The sequence below is a fragment of the Aedes albopictus genome, chromosome 2, assembly GCF_035046485.1.
Source record: "Aedes albopictus strain Foshan chromosome 2, AalbF5, whole genome shotgun sequence".
Classification (NCBI taxonomy): domain Eukaryota; kingdom Metazoa; phylum Arthropoda; class Insecta; order Diptera; family Culicidae; genus Aedes; species Aedes albopictus.
The window spans coordinates 198,945,871-198,963,474 of NC_085137.1; the positions used below are offsets into that span (position 1 = coordinate 198,945,871).

The window sequence follows — 17,604 nt, forward strand, 5'->3', positions numbered from 1 at the left end:
CAGCCATTTTAAATTTTCATACGATTTCGTATGAGGAAAATCACCTTTTCAAAGAAAAATCGGCACAGGTTGCCCCTTAACCCCTAAAAATAAATCGATGATTGATTTCTGTTGGAAATTTTACGAGGAACTAACCCTCCAAAGACCGCAAAGCGATCTAAGGCATGTGAAAAAAGTTATTGACTGAAAACCGAATGGCATGCAAACGCTGTTTAACATGTAAGGAATAACAATAAATAATAAAATCTCGTCATTTTATCGATCGGATGAGGCCTAATAACTTTTTTCACAAACGTCGCATCGGTTTGCTGTCTTCGGAGGTTTGATTCCCAGTGAAGTTTTCTACAGAAATCATTCATCGACTTATATTTAAAGCTCTAGGGGTGACTCCTAGCGATTTTTCTTTGCAGGAGTAAAATTTCCCCATAGTAAATTGTATGAAAAACTAAGAATGGCGGGCGCTAAAATATAGTTTTTCCGATCGATCTGAAATTTTGCACAGTTGATATGGGATCAAAGTGGAACTCAAAAAGTACACAGGAGCTTGAGTTTTTCCATTTTTTGTATTTTCCCATATAAACCGTGTACCAGGCTAGTATGTAGTACCACAGAAAAGAATTGACTCCTCCGCAATCAAATCTCCTAGCAGCTCCAGGAATACCAGGATCTGATAGACATCAGGATCTCGCTGAACAATGAACAAGTTACTGTCGTCCGAGGAAGTCTGTATGGACATCACCCCCGGAAGCCAGACCATCATCTTCCAGACGTCCTCGAATAGCATCAGTGCGGCACTATCGGGTGCGCTACACCGCATCATGCCGCCGCCAAACGCAAGCGCACCGAGCTGGAAGAATCGGACGAGCGTAGTGTGTCGCACTTCTCGGTCACCTCGTCCGCCAAAGGAGACATCATATCAAACAATAAATTTGGTGAGTTCGTTCTGATTTGATCTGTTAATAATAATGATCATGGAATTTTCTTTGGAACCACTAACCCCAACAATAATAACCCAGTAGTATTGCCTACGTATAGTGAATCCTAGACAATTCCCTTAAAAAAACGCAACACTTTGCTATTTACGAGAACGTCGGTGGATCGCTGGCCTCTCGATAAATAGATGCCATCCCATCCCTACTATCCCTTCCCACCGTAAGGTAGGATCAATTGTGTTTCTTTGCGTTTCAGAGAGCAATCAATGGCGCTTAAGCATAGGCTTATTTGCCTGGAGGACACATTCTAAATTACTGTGCCCCTTTCTGAACGAAGCAAAAAGGGCCATGGAGTGACAAAATCTCTTAGCTACGAGAGACGAACCAGCCAAGGGCTGAAAGTCTCTTAAATAAAGACAAATCAATCAATCAATCTTAGCTACATCACACCCAACGTTGGTGTGTGCATATACTAAAGCACTTACTTTCACACCAACACATCTACATGATCTACTCGAATATACTTACACAATCTGAATCTTGTCGCCATACTCGCTTATAGTGAATCCCAAATAAACCCATTCCAAATATCCATCTCCTTGATACCTATGGGGGCGTCGATGAGTCGCTGGCCTATCATAAAGTAGGTGCCATATCATCACATTCTTCCCTATCCTCGTAACGGAGTTGGGCGTGGACAGGAGTGAAAGTTTTCATGTCTTTTTTACTTCATCCTCTGATTGAATAGCTGTTTCTTCCCAAACAGCGTTCCATAAGAAATTAAAATAAGAGTATTGCAACTTTCAGTATGCAGTCTACGAATTATTACGTTACCACCCAAGGCAACGCATGCTCTTCTTAAGATGTCAAACAATGTATTGGTTACTTTAGTGAGTAGAACGGTAGACGGACACATAAGTAGTGATCCAATAAGGTGTGTAACAACTCAACTCTCGAAGCAATAAATCCTTCGAACGGTGTAGTCCTTAGCCCGACATAGTCCCCGGTAGTCCTTAGCAGGCATACATGGGCGTACCAACGGATGACAATCAGTAGTAGGAGGATCTGGTGATATGCGATGTACTGTCTTGCTTAAGCATATTCTCAACACTCTTTAGGAACAGAACAGAACTAAAAATAAAGTGGATTTCGAAGCAAATAAAAAACAACATTTATTACATTTATCAGAAAATATTCATTCTCCGCGCATGCTTTTTTTCGTTTATTTATATGTAAAACCTTGTTTTTCATCAATTTCATGTCTAATGTCCTGTTACAATCTTATGGTGTAGCATCGTAAATATATTTCAATGTTTATGTATAGATCACAATCAAATTAGCTCCTTGCTCATTTTACGTCAACTTGTTCGTTTTTTTCCACAATTTTATGTGTTCTTGCATTTGCATCAATCAGTCCCGCCTGCCACAACTATTTCGTGTCAACTGCACTCTCTGATCCATTCATTCCTTCTGTTGCCTCAAAAAAATACGTCTCATCTCTGTTAGTCAGCACAGTGTTCGTCTCATTCGTCCAGATCCACATCACGCTAATGTTACTAAACGCTCTCCTCTCTGTATCACAATCGCTCGCTTTCGTCACAGATCCGATAAATGTAGAAGAAAAATTGCTCCACAAAATCATCATTTCTACTTCCTTCCATTCCAAAATGGTTCGCCATCAGTTACATGATTTCCAATCATTGCATCCTGTTTGGTTGTGTGTGTATGTGTGTGTATGATTCACGCATTCGCTTGCTTATTTTGATTCGATTAGTAATATTGTTTTTTTTACGACTAATATCATTACGCCTACAGCTTATTGTTTCTTCCTCTGTTCTCTTTGAAATTGTTATTTGCTTTTAGCGCTGTTACTAACATGCATTTGATCGATTCAATGATTTTTTTTTTCGAAAGCTACATACTGTAACCTATTAGACTTGCAACTGCTTTATTTTACCTTTCTAGTAGAATAATCGTTCGCATGATCTTGTTGTTTTATTCGAATAGTTCTTTAAGCTAAGAGTTGAATATGTGACTCGTGGTATTTACTCGCTAACAAATAATGCAAAATTCCAGTTCTTTTATTTCGCCCTACGTGCTTTCCGTTCTCTTTCTAATTGAACACATGTTTGTTTATATTTTACTGTTTTTCGTGTAATTCAATTTATTATCGAATCCTAGAGAATAGGTTTTGATAAGGGAAATTTCAATGTTCAAACCTGTTAGCGGTTGTGTGTTGTGTTTGTAAGGGGAAAATACTGCGACTCTAGTTAAATCGTTTGATAAATGTTAGCCTGGCTTTGCACTGGTTGATATTTGTTTTGTTCTGCTAGTACATTGCGACTACTTTCTATGACCGCTTTCATGTGTCGTCATATGTCTACTGTTTAGCAATATCTGCGATATAATAGATATGTAAAACAATATAAATTTAGAATATAATGTTTGAAAGCATAAATTTCATTATGTTTATAAATCAAAACAAAATAATCATTCAACATCAATAAATAATTAACACCCTAAAAAAACTTTGATTTTAAAGTTTATCGCTAATTGAATGAATTTTGATTTTAAATCATAGAATATTTTACAAACACTAGTGGAGACACATCGTTTGACATATCGTTTGCATTTCAGATATTACAAGAAACATGAAGTTGAGGGTGCGGCAACAGAAAGTGGCCGCAGTGTACTTTCCGAGGTGTTTTGCGAAAGCAAACGTTTTCATTGGGTTGGGATTAACTTCGAACGTAGTTGCTTCCTTCGAGGCATTTCATTTGATGCCCTATTTGTGTGTGTTATACCAATTACACGACAATGAAAATTATGGTGGTGTGGTGATTAGAATAGATTATTATCGTTCAGTTTTATTTTTCCACATCCTACATAATGAAGGATATCTCTAATATTAGCGCATTTCTCATGAATAAAATGTTTGTTCCGTGAGTAGTTCAATGCTGCCAAAGTTCTTACGTCCTTCCACTGCTTAGTTAAGAATTATAAGTATAAATTATAAGTATAAATATCAGTCATCTCTACTCCTACAGAGAACTTTTCTGGCTAAGCCAATTGCCTGATCTCAGAGAATCTCACAACATCGACAATACCGGGGTCGTGGTCCGTTTGAGGTCGGTGGCGGTGTCACTGGGGCAAAGTACGCGTGTACTTTTATATTTGGTAGATGATTCTGAAATTATACAATTAACAATTTCATTCATATGTAGTACTATTTGAATCACTTAGATTGGCAACATACCCTCAGCCGACGGATGGCATTCCTAGATATTAGTTGGCAGTCGTAGAGCTCTATCCGCTGCAAATTGTGACAGGATATTAGGTGTTCGAGCGTTGCGTCGGTTATCAGTGGACAGTTGTCCAGTTCCAGGACGGAAAGACTTTCTGCGGCGCAACCACCGGCAGCCAGCTGCCGGATGCCTTCATCAGTGATCAGTTCGCAATGCGACAGGGTCTTGAATGAATCGTACAACATTTCAGCGTTATTTAGGGTTATTATAAATAATGGAGTGGTTAACGCCACCTTTTTTCGAAAAAAAATATACGATTTAACCTTAAATGATGAACAGTTTAATCCACTTGTGTCTTTGTGTTCGAGAAATCAATATCATTGGCAATTGTGAATGGATCAAATGTTAACCAAAAATATGCACAGACAGTCTGATATTGGAGTTTTGGAGCGCAAACTATAAAATACGGCAGATTTCAGTGGGCTGGTCACGTACGGTGTATGTTTGAAAAAAGAATTACGAAAACCATTTTCAGTACACGGAACCGCCAAACTACCCAAAATTGAGTTCTTTTGATGAAAGGATTTCCGCATCACGATGGCGTAGTGCACGATCAGCGTGCCTATCTGTGGTTCGTGGACGAGCGGTATTCGGCGTCAGTCGTTTAGGTGTGTCATAAGCCTCGGCGTGTGGGTTCGATTCCCGCTGCAGTCGGGAAAAACTTTTCGTCGAACGAAACATTTTCCACTGGGCCACTGGGTGTTATATGCGTTGTCCGTTGTCCAATGTTAGTAATGTTCAGTCTGTGCGGCCTCAAGCCGAAGACGGTGCAATTGTCTTTATTTCCTTTTTAACAAATTGACCCCAACTTCCTATCCTACTAGGGTTGAACTCACGCTAGGTTTATTGCCTTAACCTCCAGCGAAAAATATACTCAAGAATAGATAAATTGAACCCTGCCTGAAGAATGAATGTTTCCAGAGGAATCGGACTCTTCCGAGAGAAAATGCACCGGCTAATAGCACAAGTTTACTAAATAAAACGAAAGTCGTGAACTTCTGTCAACGACCAAAATTTTTGAAGTGCAATTCAGCGCTGATTTCGAAACCGTGCTTCAAAAATTTTTAAGTAGAACAGTTAGCTCAATATCGAGTTTTATAACTTTTTAAATATGGAGTTTACTAAAATTCAAATACCTTGCGTTTTGTTCAACCAATTTTAAATCTTTTTCCATAAATAAAAAGCTGATTATAATACCATTCGATCATCTGAAAGCAGGTTTTGCGTCAGATTAATGAAATTCAAGATGTTGACAAGTTTTAGGGACGATCTCCTTAAGTTTTAGCAAAATTTTCAAAAATATATGAAGAAATGTGTTTTTTTTCAACAAAAAAAAAACAATTTAAAAATTCTTTCTCAACGTTTATTTGACATATCATATGTAGGCGAGTTACAGTAAAAAAATCAGCTAAATCGGAGCATTGATTACGGAGAATGAAATGTCAGCAGTCACAGTCACAGTCACAGTCAGCAACTTTGCTTAAAAATAGAACAAAAATCGATTTCAAATCATCAACCTTGTATGGAAAGTCGAAACAAATTCCGCTCTACTGTATTTTTTTCCTTCGCGTTTTCGAACTCAGGGCATGATTCTACACCAAAAATGATCATCAGCTTACCGAGTTCAAAAATGCTGTAAACTAGTGTAGTCCGGAGGTGGAAGACCGAACAGCCATCGGAGGAATGGAAACAATATATAACAATATATATATATATCCACAAAGGAATGGAAACAAGGTTACAAGTTACAAGTGTGAGACTTCCGATCGATCACAATTCTGAATGCCGCCTACAAAGTGGTATCTCAGATCATCTTCCGTCGACTTTCACGCAAAGTAAATGAGTTTGTGGGAAATTATCAAGCAGGCTTCGTTGATGGCCGCTCGACAACGGATCAGATCTTCACCTTGCTGCAAATCTTCCAAAAATATCTCGAATATCAGGTTCCTACGTACCACCTATGTGCATCCACTTCAAGGCGGCGTACGATACATATAATTGATGTTCTTGACATGCAAATATCCATCGCTTACCAATTTCTCTAGACTGGGACATCCCACTGCGAGGTTCGATAGTGTAGCGTCAGTAATTTGACTACACTCTTCCAGATCCATTCGTTCCAGATACTTGCAGTTCTGCAAAGAAGACAACCAAATCTATTAGGTTCAATCCATCTTATCTCAATGTCAGTCGTCACCATACCTTTGCTAACGCAATGAATCCTGAATCAGTAAACTGAGTGCAACCGGCAACTTCGAGAGTGTTGAGATAGTGATTGTAGGTTGCTAGTGCTATCAGTGTGTGATCCGTGAGCTCACAGCATTTGGACACACACAACTGCCTCAAGTTGATGCACTTCTCTGCTATCTTCGACACCGATGCATCGGTTATAGTCTGTAAAAATAATTTGGGAGGTTCTAAACCCTATTTACACTCTGGGTGGAAATATATTGCTGCATACCTCACAGCTGTGTAGATTCAAAACTTCAATATTAGGACAAAACAATGCTAGTGCGATAACGGCCCTATCATTTACTTGTTTGCAACCTGCAATGAATAAATGTTAACACAAAGATGCCAGATTCCTATAACAATATGGAGACTTCGCAACACTTACCTTTACTACTAAATTTCTTCACTTTATTGCAACCTCTGGCTATAGCCTCGACACCATTTTCCGTAATCAGATTACACCAGGACACGTTAATCTCCGTGAGATTCTGCAAACCAAAATCATTACCTTTGTTAGAATCAATCTGGTCACATTCAATCATGCATAGAGCATCTTACTGGACACCCGTCCGATAGTGCCTTCAGGCTACAGTCAGAGATCTGCGAGCAGGACTCGAGGTTGATGGCGGTCAGTTTACTGCAGTTTTTGCTGAGCGGTTGAATGGCAACGTCCGTGATCTTTTTGCACTCGGCCAGATCCAGATGTTCAATGTTATGGCAGTGTTGAGCAAGGGTTCGAATCGATTGGCTCCCGACGGACTGGCAACCACGGAGGCAGAGATACTTTAGGAAACCGCCGCACCGCAGCGAAATGTTCTCAATCACCGTGCCCTTAAAAAAGGGAGAGTAATAAACTACATGATCTGTAAGTATACCTTCGAGGCAATTTCCTTACCTCAATATCCCTTTGAAAATCAAACAGATTGATTTTCTGCCAATTCGAACCATCTAGGGCTAGGATATTCCAATATCGGGACACCTTCAAATGAAATAAAACTCAACTCAACGGTTCTTTTTTACTTTCAACGTTAAACAAAAAACATTTACCTGACCACACCGGCATAGCGAGGTGACATCGAGATAGGACAGAATACGCAACAGGATCTCTTTGGGTAGTTTCTTGGAAATTTCATCTTCTGGGATTATGTACGTTTTCTGAAATGGGGGGGGAACAAATACAAAACAAAACAATATTATCAATATACCAGCAGTGTCACGTAAAGCGATAATTGCTTTAATATCAAGTCGAGCATCGAGAAAGTGACCGTGAACTGAGAGCTACTGTTTTATAGCACATTAATTTAGCTGATAGTACCCTTGGGTGCATTGATTTGAGAATGGCGTGCTTGCAGCTAATTGAGGGGGTTAAAACCAAAGGTGTTTGACATGGATTTTTCATTCTTAGATTTTTTTACCTTATAGGGTATGTGTACCTTTTCTTGGCCTAATATGCCAGCCGCTTTGACAATTTTGACCATAACTCGTGAATTAATAGCACCAGAAATAATGTGTTGACCCTATCACGCACTCTAGGCAGTGCATTTTTCTCCAAGTGGAAGTAAACTAGCATAAATATTCGAGAACTTACTTAATTACGTTGAAAACATTCGATGCGATGGTATGCAACGTTGGTCTACGGTACAAAACTTGGCCTATTAGTGGATACAACGTTGGCCTATTGCTTTCCAAGTGCTAGAACCATTTTTTCTCTCATTTTTTAATACTTCTGCTGAAGTATTATCACTGTTTGATCACCAATCTTACTTTAAAATTACATTTTTTGAGCCAAATTTTTAAAAAAACTATAAATGAATCACTTAAACTGAAGTTCTTTCTTAATTTAGTAACGAAAGCAACGCAACCCTATTATGGTGGTATATTTTTACAGTTACTGCACACAAAATCTGCCTTCCTGTTCGTTCTTTCTGGTTCATTCGCAAGCAATGTTGTTGACGTCTCTTTTTCGGTGTTGTTGACGTCACTTTACTGATGGGCCAAGATTTGGGTACATAGTGAAAAAATTGTCCTCAATATTCGGCCCACGTTTAATTTGTAAAATAGTTATTTTTCGTTAAAAACAAATATACAAGTTCAAAATAGCGTCTTTGACCGTCCCATAAAATGTTCAATTATAGAAAAGTCAATTCGAAATGTTCCAGAATCATGCCATTTATGATCATGTGTATAGACTACCCACTAAGCCGAAAAATCATGGCGTCTACAAAAGCAAAACAAAGTGACATTTTCATTCAATTTTTATGCTCCAAAGTGTTCAAATTGAAACGAAATGTTACAGTTGCTTGGCGCATAGCTTTCCCGATCTCCAGTTATGCATGTTTGTTTGAGTTTTTGGTTAACGTGAAGATAGGCCGAACGAGGGGACTACGCCAACGAAGCATCCCGATACCCTAGTCGGAGATTCCTCCCAGCGTTGTTTTTCAGAACCTTTAATACTGTAATGATTGTTAGTTTCAGAAATTATTCTGATCCCATACTAATGTAAACATCCCCAACTAATGCAAATACCTATAACGCAAACAGCAAACACTTTTCTAAAATGCATCGGATCATTTACGAAAACGGATTGATAAGCGCGGAAAAGCAGTTTGGTATTCTTCGAGCACTTCTATAGTTAGGCTCGGTGTACCAGTTATGGCTATAGTACCTCAAATTCGCCATAGTTGATTTTCAACCAACAAGAAAAAAAAATGTGAACCAACAGATCACGTTCACAAAAGACGATTGCAATCATTCAAACTTCAAAATTTGCTCGAATTATGATAAAAATAAATCGTTTTCCTTGACTTTTCGACTTTCTTGCACCCTATTTCGCCATAGTGTACCAGTTATGGCTAATCCCATAAGGACTGCATGTAAATAGTGCGAAGCGGACCCGAAATTAAAAAAATGTGTCCATAACTGGTACAGGGTTCCTGTCATTGGCACACGCCGTAATAAATACTAAAAGTAGTTTTGGTCCCGTTTCTATATTTTTCTTGTAAAGTATGAACACTTATCAGTCATTTGACATATCGACGACATTCGAAGGTCTTCTTTTTATTTTTATAGAAATAGTTTTCCTTATGTAGTGAGATATAACTGTTACAAGCACCCTATAGCAACACAGAGTTTTCTTTACCAAAGTTGTCATTTTAGCAAGCATTATTAAAAATGCGGGGCTGCAAAACGGTGAGTCGATAAGGAGAGCGTCCAACATAGCTCTGGTCCTCACAAGTTCCTACCTCATGCTTCCACGGGTCAAATGATGACAAAGACCGCCAGCTAAGAGTTGTGTGCTTAGCTGGTAGTGCAGCCTGGGCACTGTTGTCCTTCTGACTTCAGCTAGATTGAGGAGGTACGATCCGAGCGTCTGTTCACCAAGGAAGTGCGGCTCAAACAGCGTCTGTTCTGGCATCCAGCGGCTGAGTATGAAATGCTGTATTGCGTCAGCTATACCTAAGAAGGCAGCCCCTTCAACGCAATGTAGGCAGCGCGGCCCCGGTAAGGTAGCCTGCTGAAAACCTTCAAACACCCAGAAAAGCAATAGTAGAGTAAACGGATTGATTCAACGGCAACAGACCCGGCAACGAATAAAGGACAACGATTGGAAAGTCGGATCTTGGAACGTGAGAACTTTGAATGAACCCGCACGTGTTGGGCTCCTGGCTCGTGAACTGCGGAATGTCGGCGTTAATGTGGCCGCTATCCAGGAGATACGCTGGCCCAAAACTGGAGAACGCGAATTCCGAGCGGTGGATCCCATCGTCAACACTTCATTCAAGTACCACATCTACTACAGCGGCGGCGATAAGGCAGAACGCGGAGTTGGCTTTATAGTGATCGGGAAGCAGATGAAGCGAGTTATTCGGTGGAAGCCGATAAGCGACCGAATCTGTGTGTTGAGGATGAAGGTTAAGTTCTTCAACTACAGCCTGATCAGCATCTATGCGCCAACGAACGACAAACCCGATGACATGAAGGATGAGTTCTATGAGAGCCTTGATAAGGCCTACGGAGAGTGCCCAAAACAAGATGTCAAAATAGTCATCGGAGATGCAAATGCGCAGATCGGCAGAGAAAGTTTCTTTCGGCTTGTCATTGGAACGGAAAGCCTTCATTCTGTTACCAACGATAATGGTCTGCGCCTTGTGACATTCGCTGCTGCTAGAGGGATGGCAATCAGCAGTACCTACTTCGCAAGGAGAATATCCGAAAACACACCTGGCGACATCCGAGTGGTGACACTTGCTCCCAGATAGACCACGTGCTGGTCGACGGGCGACATTTCTCGGACGTCATAGATGTGAGGTCCTACAGAGGCCCGAACATCGACTCGGATCATTATCTTGTAGCCGCTAAAATTCGGGCGCGATTATCCAGCGTCACGAGTTCAAGAAACAACAGGACGATGCGTTTCAATATCCAGCGCTTGTCAGCCGAAGGGGTTGCTGCACAGTACCATCAGAAGCTAGACGAGAGGATAGGAGAGACCAACGGATCTGGAGATGTCAACAGCTTGTGGGGAAGTATCCACGAAGCAGTGACAACAACAGCGCAAGAGGTGATTGGTACCGCTCAGCGACGCCAACGTAATGGTTGGTTTGACGAGGACTGCCAACGAGCGACGAACGAAAAGAATGCCGCCAGAAGTCGAATGCTAGTGGCCGGTACCCGGCAGAACAGAGAGCGGTACAGGGTTGCAAGAGCAGAAGAGAAACGAATCCACCGCAGGAAAAAACGGCAACACGAAGAGAGTGTTATTGCTGAAGCGCAGGAAAGTATGGACAGGAACGATATGCGGAGATTTTATGCAACTGTCAATGGCGCGCGGCACAAGACTGCGCCAGTGCCCGCCATGTGCAATGACCGGGAAGGAAATTTGCTGACAGACAAAACAATGGTGGCAGCCAGGTGGAAGGAGCACTTCGAAGATTTGTTGAATGGTAGCAGCGAAGGAGCACCCAGGAACAGGATTAACATAATGGATGACAGTCAAGCAGTGGAACCACCAACACTGGATGAGGTTAAAAAGGCCCTTAAGGAGCTGAAAAACAGCAAGGCTGCTGGGAAGGACGAGATCCCGGTCGAACTTCTTAAGCACGGAAGCGAGCAGCTACATCAATCAATCCATCAGATTATTATAAAGATTTGGGAGGATGAAGAATTGCCCACTAGTTGGTTGGATGGCCTCATATGCCCAATCTACAAGAAAGGGCACAGACTGGAGTGTGCCAATTACAGAGGGATTACCCTTTTAAATTCGGCGTATAAGATACTGTCGCGTGTCCTGTTCAACAGACTGCGACCTCTTGAGGAGTCCTTCGTCGGCGAATACCAGGCTGGTTTTCGTGAGGGCCGATCAACGACGGATCAAATGTTTACCCTGCGGATGATCCTAGATAAATTTCGGGAATATAACTTGCAGACTCACCATCTGTTCATTGATTTTAAAGCAGCGTACGATTCAGTGAAAAGAAATGAGCTTTGGCAGATAATGTCAGAACATGGTTTTCCGGCGAAACTAATTAGGCTGATACGCGCAACGCTGGATGGATCAAAATCAAGTATTCGGATCGCGGACGAAGTGTCTACGTCGTTTGTGACCTTGGATGGATTGAAGCAGGGGGATGCTCTTTCAAATTTATTGTTCAACATTGCACTCGAAGAAGCGATTAGGAGGTCAGGCGTGCAGAGGAATGGCTCTATCATCACACGGTCGCACATGCTCCTCGGTTTTGCGGACGATATTGATCTCATCGGCATCGATCGTAGGGCAGTGGAGGAAGCTTATGCTCCTCTGAAGAGAGAGACAGCGAGGATAGGCTTGACGATTAACTCTACCAAGACGAAGTACATGATAGCGGGTAGAGACAGAAGCAGGCCTAGTGGTGTTAGTGCTGAGGTAGTGATTGATGGGGAAGTGTTTGAAGTTGTTGAAGAATTTGTTTATCTTGGAACACTTGTGACATGTGACAATGACGTTTCCCGTGAAGTGAAAAGGCGTATTGCAGCTGCGAATAGGGCCTTTTACGGATTGCGTAGCCAGCTTAGGTCCCGTAACTTGCAAACGCAAACAAAATTCGCTCTGTACAAGACGCTGATTCTTCCGGTTGCCCTCTACGGTCACGAAGCGTGGACGTTAAAGGAGGTAGACCGAAAAGCTTTTGGAGTTTTTGAGGGCAAAGTGCTGCGGACAATTCTCGGTGGGAAACAAGAAAATGGAGTGTGGCGCAGACGCATGAATCACGAGTTGTACCAAGTGTACGAAGATGCGAATATTGTGAAACGTATAAAATACGGCAGACTTCAGTGGGCTGGACACGTAGTGCGAATGTCGGAAGAAAGAATAGCGAAAACAATATTCAGCAGAGAACCCGGTAGAGGTAGGCGACTTCGTGGGCGGCCGCGAACTCGCTGGCTGCACGCGGTTGAAGAAGATCTACGATCCCTACACGTTCGGGGAAACTGGAGGAACATCGCCCAAGACCGACAAAAATGGTGCTCTACTATACGCTCGGCATTGGAGTAAAGTTACTCTGTAGCCAACAAGGTAGGTATTAAAAATGCGACATGAAAAAATACGAAAATTGTGCTGTTACTGAGTTAGTTTGGAAAAACAATAAGGTACCCCGGGGCAAGTGAGACCTATAGCTAGTATTTTTTTATTATTTATTTTCAAGACTAACATTCTTCATGGAAAACATAGGTATCACACCTACGGATGCTTTGAATACAAAAAATGTTATTGTTTCAACCATAAAGAGACCATATACGTTATTGTTGTTCATATGTAATTTTCAATTCCCTAAGTGAGATTGACGTGCTCTACTACATTCGTCGTTTAAAAATAGATTTGTCATTCTACAAATACTTTTTCGGTTTCAGGATAGTATTTGGAGTTCTTGCAAATGATTGCAAGCGAAAAAGTTGTATTTTATTTTTATTTATTACCTTTAATTAACTGCTCTCACTTGCCCCAGTGCATTTCGCTATCTGGGGTAAGTGGGACCTATGAGAATAAACAAACACAATTTTATGGGTTCATCTCGCCTTGTTCAGCCTAAGATGAAATCAGCACAAAAGTCAATAAAAATTGACGCGTTAAGTAATCTACTGTTGAATTATACTTTATTACCTCTATTTAGATGATGAAATTCTTGTTAAAAATGGTAAAACCTTGGGTAAAACAAAAAATAATCAAAAGCATGTTTTTTTAAGTTTTTCTCTAAATACCTACCATTATTTTTTCACTTAACGCTGCATAATGAATTCTTTTGAGCATTCAGGAACCGCCCATAAAAAATTATTATTTATATTATTATTATTATTATTATTATTATATTATTCATTTTTACGCAACTCAGTATCGTGGTACCAGGCCTCCACATTTCAGGGCCCTCACAAAATCTTACTACATGAAAAAATGGAAAATAATAAATGCCCACTGGCAAGATGTTTGTGATATGTTTGTAATTCTATTGGAAAGACTTCAGCTAATTGGGTTGTTTAGTGAATAAAATATTGCTATTTTCTATAGCCTAATCGAAAGAGCTCATTTTTCTGAGTATAACATGATTTCATTGGATTCCAATACCTTTGTTTTGATGGTTAAATTACCAAAACAGTTTTATTTTCGTAAATAGAGTGACAGTTCAATCGATAAAGTGACAGTTCGACACGAACAAAATTTTTTACCCATACAAACTTTGAATTCATTTTAAAAATAGTTCCCGGACTCCAAAAATTATGAAATTTTGGATTTTGACTAATTTTTGGGCGCAGAATCCGATTATGAAATAATCTGAATACCCCTAAAGAACCTAATTATGAAATTTCAAACTTCCTTCGAAACTCATAACTATTATTCATTTTGATTAGCCAGTCTTGTGCAATAAAACAATACCTATATTTAACAGGAAAGTTGAGAGAAAATTTTCGCCTGGACGATCTTCAACACTCTAATGAATGGAAAGTCTAAACGTTCCTGCTGAATATTTGGGTTTATTTCTGTCGAAAGGCATGGTAAATGCTGGGTAATTCGCGCAATGCAGATCCAATTGAGATCACTAGACTCTGCCCAGGACTACTCTCTCCTCGACCCACTAAACACTTTTCCATGGTCGCCAAACTTTACGTCTCTCCGGAACCACCAGGAAGGCATTGCTTCAGAGAGAGTCTAGTGCGTATCGTACCCTCAATATCAAGCTTAGCTGCGTAGCCTGTAGCAACGAACATCGATGGCTCGCTTTGGGGAGTTCACCAAGGTAGCATGCTGGCGCTTAGCCAGTTTCCCGAGTGGTCCTCACCACTCCCTTTGCCCTCGAAAGGCGGGCAGTATCAACCACCACGCCCGGACCCAACGGTTTTGCAAGCACCAAGAACTGATACTTGCGCAGGTAAGGGGCTGTCCATTAATTACGTAAGGGTTTATGGGGGGAGGCGGAGTTTGAGAAATCTTACGCGCCATACAAAAAATTTTGGGTTCTCATACAAAAAATCTTACAAGGGGGGAGGGGGTGTCGGAAAATCGCAAAAAATCCCTTACGTAATTAATGGACAGCCCCTAACGTGCAACGCGATTCGACCTGCTGAAGGCTCACGCCCTAGCCCCAGAAGGAGTTGTTGACAGAGCACTGCTGCGCCTCCACCTGCCTCGGCCCTAACCGGGGACATCTTTCCAACCGTGGGCTTGAATCCAACCCAGTAGCCCGACACCACGACATCAACACTACCCGGACGTTTCCCCGCGGCCACTTACACGGTGTTCAACAAGTTCGGATACACCATATAACTTGAATTATTTTCACATCTGTAATTCAGATTTTCAAAGTAAATGTATTTATTGAAAGGTCACATAACATTGATCAAATACAGCATATGGTTTTGAATAACGTATTTTTCCACTTTTTTGCCTTTGATGCATCTAATGTGTGTTAGCTCCGGCACGCTAGAATAATTTTCGAAAAATTGCTCATGCTAAAGAAGTCTAAACGTTTACATCTCACATTACCTAAATTAAAATATCCAAGTAGACAAAAGCTTTACACTGCTATTTTAGTGATAATTTGACGATAAATTTGCAAGTATATTCAAATTGTGCTTGTTTCTATGAAAAAGGAAAAAATACATTTTATAAAGCAAATTTTGGTCAAAATTTGCCACAATAGGGATATAATCAAGATTTGGAAAAGATAATTCTGGGTTAAACTGAGATATAACGCAGCTTTGCTTTTTTACAAAACAAAACTTAAAACAGTGACAATTTTAGCAATTTTGAGGATCAATATAAATCGACTCCGTACTTCACCCAATCTGTATAATATTAGTTTATTCTATTCGTACCCTCATAGCCATAGCAAAAGTGGCCGCCATTTACAGGACAAACAAATGTAGAGTTTCACACCACTTAACAAAAAAGCTATCTCCTGTAAGTAGCACTATAGGACGAATTTCGCACCAACTCGTCTTCGGGGTTGGCAGCACCCCCTCAGAATGTTATGAAATTTTGTAGGTTTCAAGACTTTACCTTTTCAAGCAACTTTGCGTATTTTGTTTTTTCAAAATTAACCTAGACTAACATTTAAAAAGAGTCAAAGTTCTTTAACCGTTTTTTTTTCACAAAAAAATAACTCGAATATGATAAGATGTACAAAAAAGTGATGTATGGGTGACATTTAGAGAATTGTCCAAGCTTTCATGAAAAAATATTTTAAAAATTCTAAATACATTTTTACACGCTAAAAAATATATTTTTAAAATTAAAAGTCAATTTACAGAAAATGCCCACTTTTTTATGTTTTGAAATTTTTTTCCAAGAAAGTCAATATTGTTGTCTAACTTTCCTCCATACATCACAAGATGGGCACTTTTAAGGAAAAAAAGTTTTTCTAACAAAAACTTTTTCATGTTAGTTTTTTTAGCGTGTTGCGCATTAGCCGTTTTTTTTCACAAAAAAATATAACTCGAATATGATAAGTTGTACAAAAAAGTGATGTATGGGGGACTTTTAGGGAATTGTCCAAGCTTTCAAGAAAACACATTTAAAAAATATAAAAAATGTTTTACACGCTAAAAAATATCTTTTCAAAATTAAAAGTCAATTTACAGAAAAAGCCCACTTTTTTATGTTTTGAATTTTTTTCCCAAGAAAGACAATATAGTTGCCTAACTTTCATCCATACATCACAAGATGGGCACTTTTAAGGAAAAAAAAATTCTAAAAAAAACTTTTTCATTTTATTTTTTTTTACGTGTTGTGCATTAACTCGTACAATAATGTATCCAGAATCCTAATGACAATCCATTAAAACTTAATGGGCTCAACTACTTTTTTGATATCTTAACGTGCTTGACATTGAAAACGTGCTTGATATTGGAAAGGGCTCAAGACAAATTTGCTTTTAGGGTTTTATATCAATGAAAACGCTTGTGTATTGATGAAATATGTACATATGTATATGTGTATTCAATTATTTTCTTTTCTACAATATATACATCCTTCTTTTATACATTCTATTGTAACGTTTTTTGAATATTAGATCTTTAGTCTATCTGAAACAAAGTAAACTTTTTTGGATTATCTTTTGAATTCGAAAACTTCTTCGCTTCAATTTGATTTTCAGAAATTGGCACAAATGAATGAAATTTTTGTGTACCAGGTATTGTTTTTACGTGACTGTATGTGTATAGTTCTTCAAGTTCATCCGTCATTTTTGCATATTGTTCATTTGAAATAAAGCAGAAATTCAATTTTGTTATATGTATATCTGACTGTTTAACTGCCCAGTCATACAGTTCTCGAGGAGTTGTGATTGTGTTTCCATAATCTCGAGCAAGACTTGCTCGTTTTGCCATTCGCTTGAGAGTACCTCCAACAGCATCACATGGACCTTTGCCATGTGAAGTTGCGAAGAAGTGCCATTCTGCTTCCAATCCATAATTGGACCGAAAATTGCACAAACTGGCAAATTTTTTTTTGTTCTTATAATGAGCTGCTGCTCCATCTGACATGAAAGTAATTTTTGAGAAATCAATCGATTGTTTAATGAAATCCAGCAGTTTTGATATAAATAACTGAACTGCTGTTGTATCGTGTGTAAGTACTTCAGATATTATTATAAAGCTCAAGTTTTCCA

The 17,604-nt window shown here is 39.7% G+C and overlaps 1 protein-coding gene across 1 annotated transcript in view; it reads right to left on the reverse strand.

The window, feature by feature from the left end:
* Positions 1-2,103: 2,103 nt before the first annotated feature.
* LOC109429437 (F-box/LRR-repeat protein 20) overlaps positions 2,104-17,604 on the reverse strand; it is a 47,279-nt gene continuing 31,778 nt past the window's right edge. The window contains exons 2-10 of the mRNA XM_019705391.3: positions 7,517-7,624; positions 7,365-7,448; positions 7,028-7,300; positions 6,855-6,957; positions 6,699-6,784; positions 6,440-6,631; positions 6,271-6,372; positions 4,189-4,401; positions 2,104-4,119 (exon numbers count right to left, since the gene is read on the reverse strand). Of these exons, the coding sequence (XP_019560936.1) occupies positions 4,012-4,119; positions 4,189-4,401; positions 6,271-6,372; positions 6,440-6,631; positions 6,699-6,784; positions 6,855-6,957; positions 7,028-7,300; positions 7,365-7,448; positions 7,517-7,624 (1,269 nt within the window). The 3' untranslated portion in view covers positions 2,104-4,011. The remainder of the gene's footprint in view (positions 4,120-4,188; positions 4,402-6,270; positions 6,373-6,439; positions 6,632-6,698; positions 6,785-6,854; positions 6,958-7,027; positions 7,301-7,364; positions 7,449-7,516; positions 7,625-17,604) is intronic.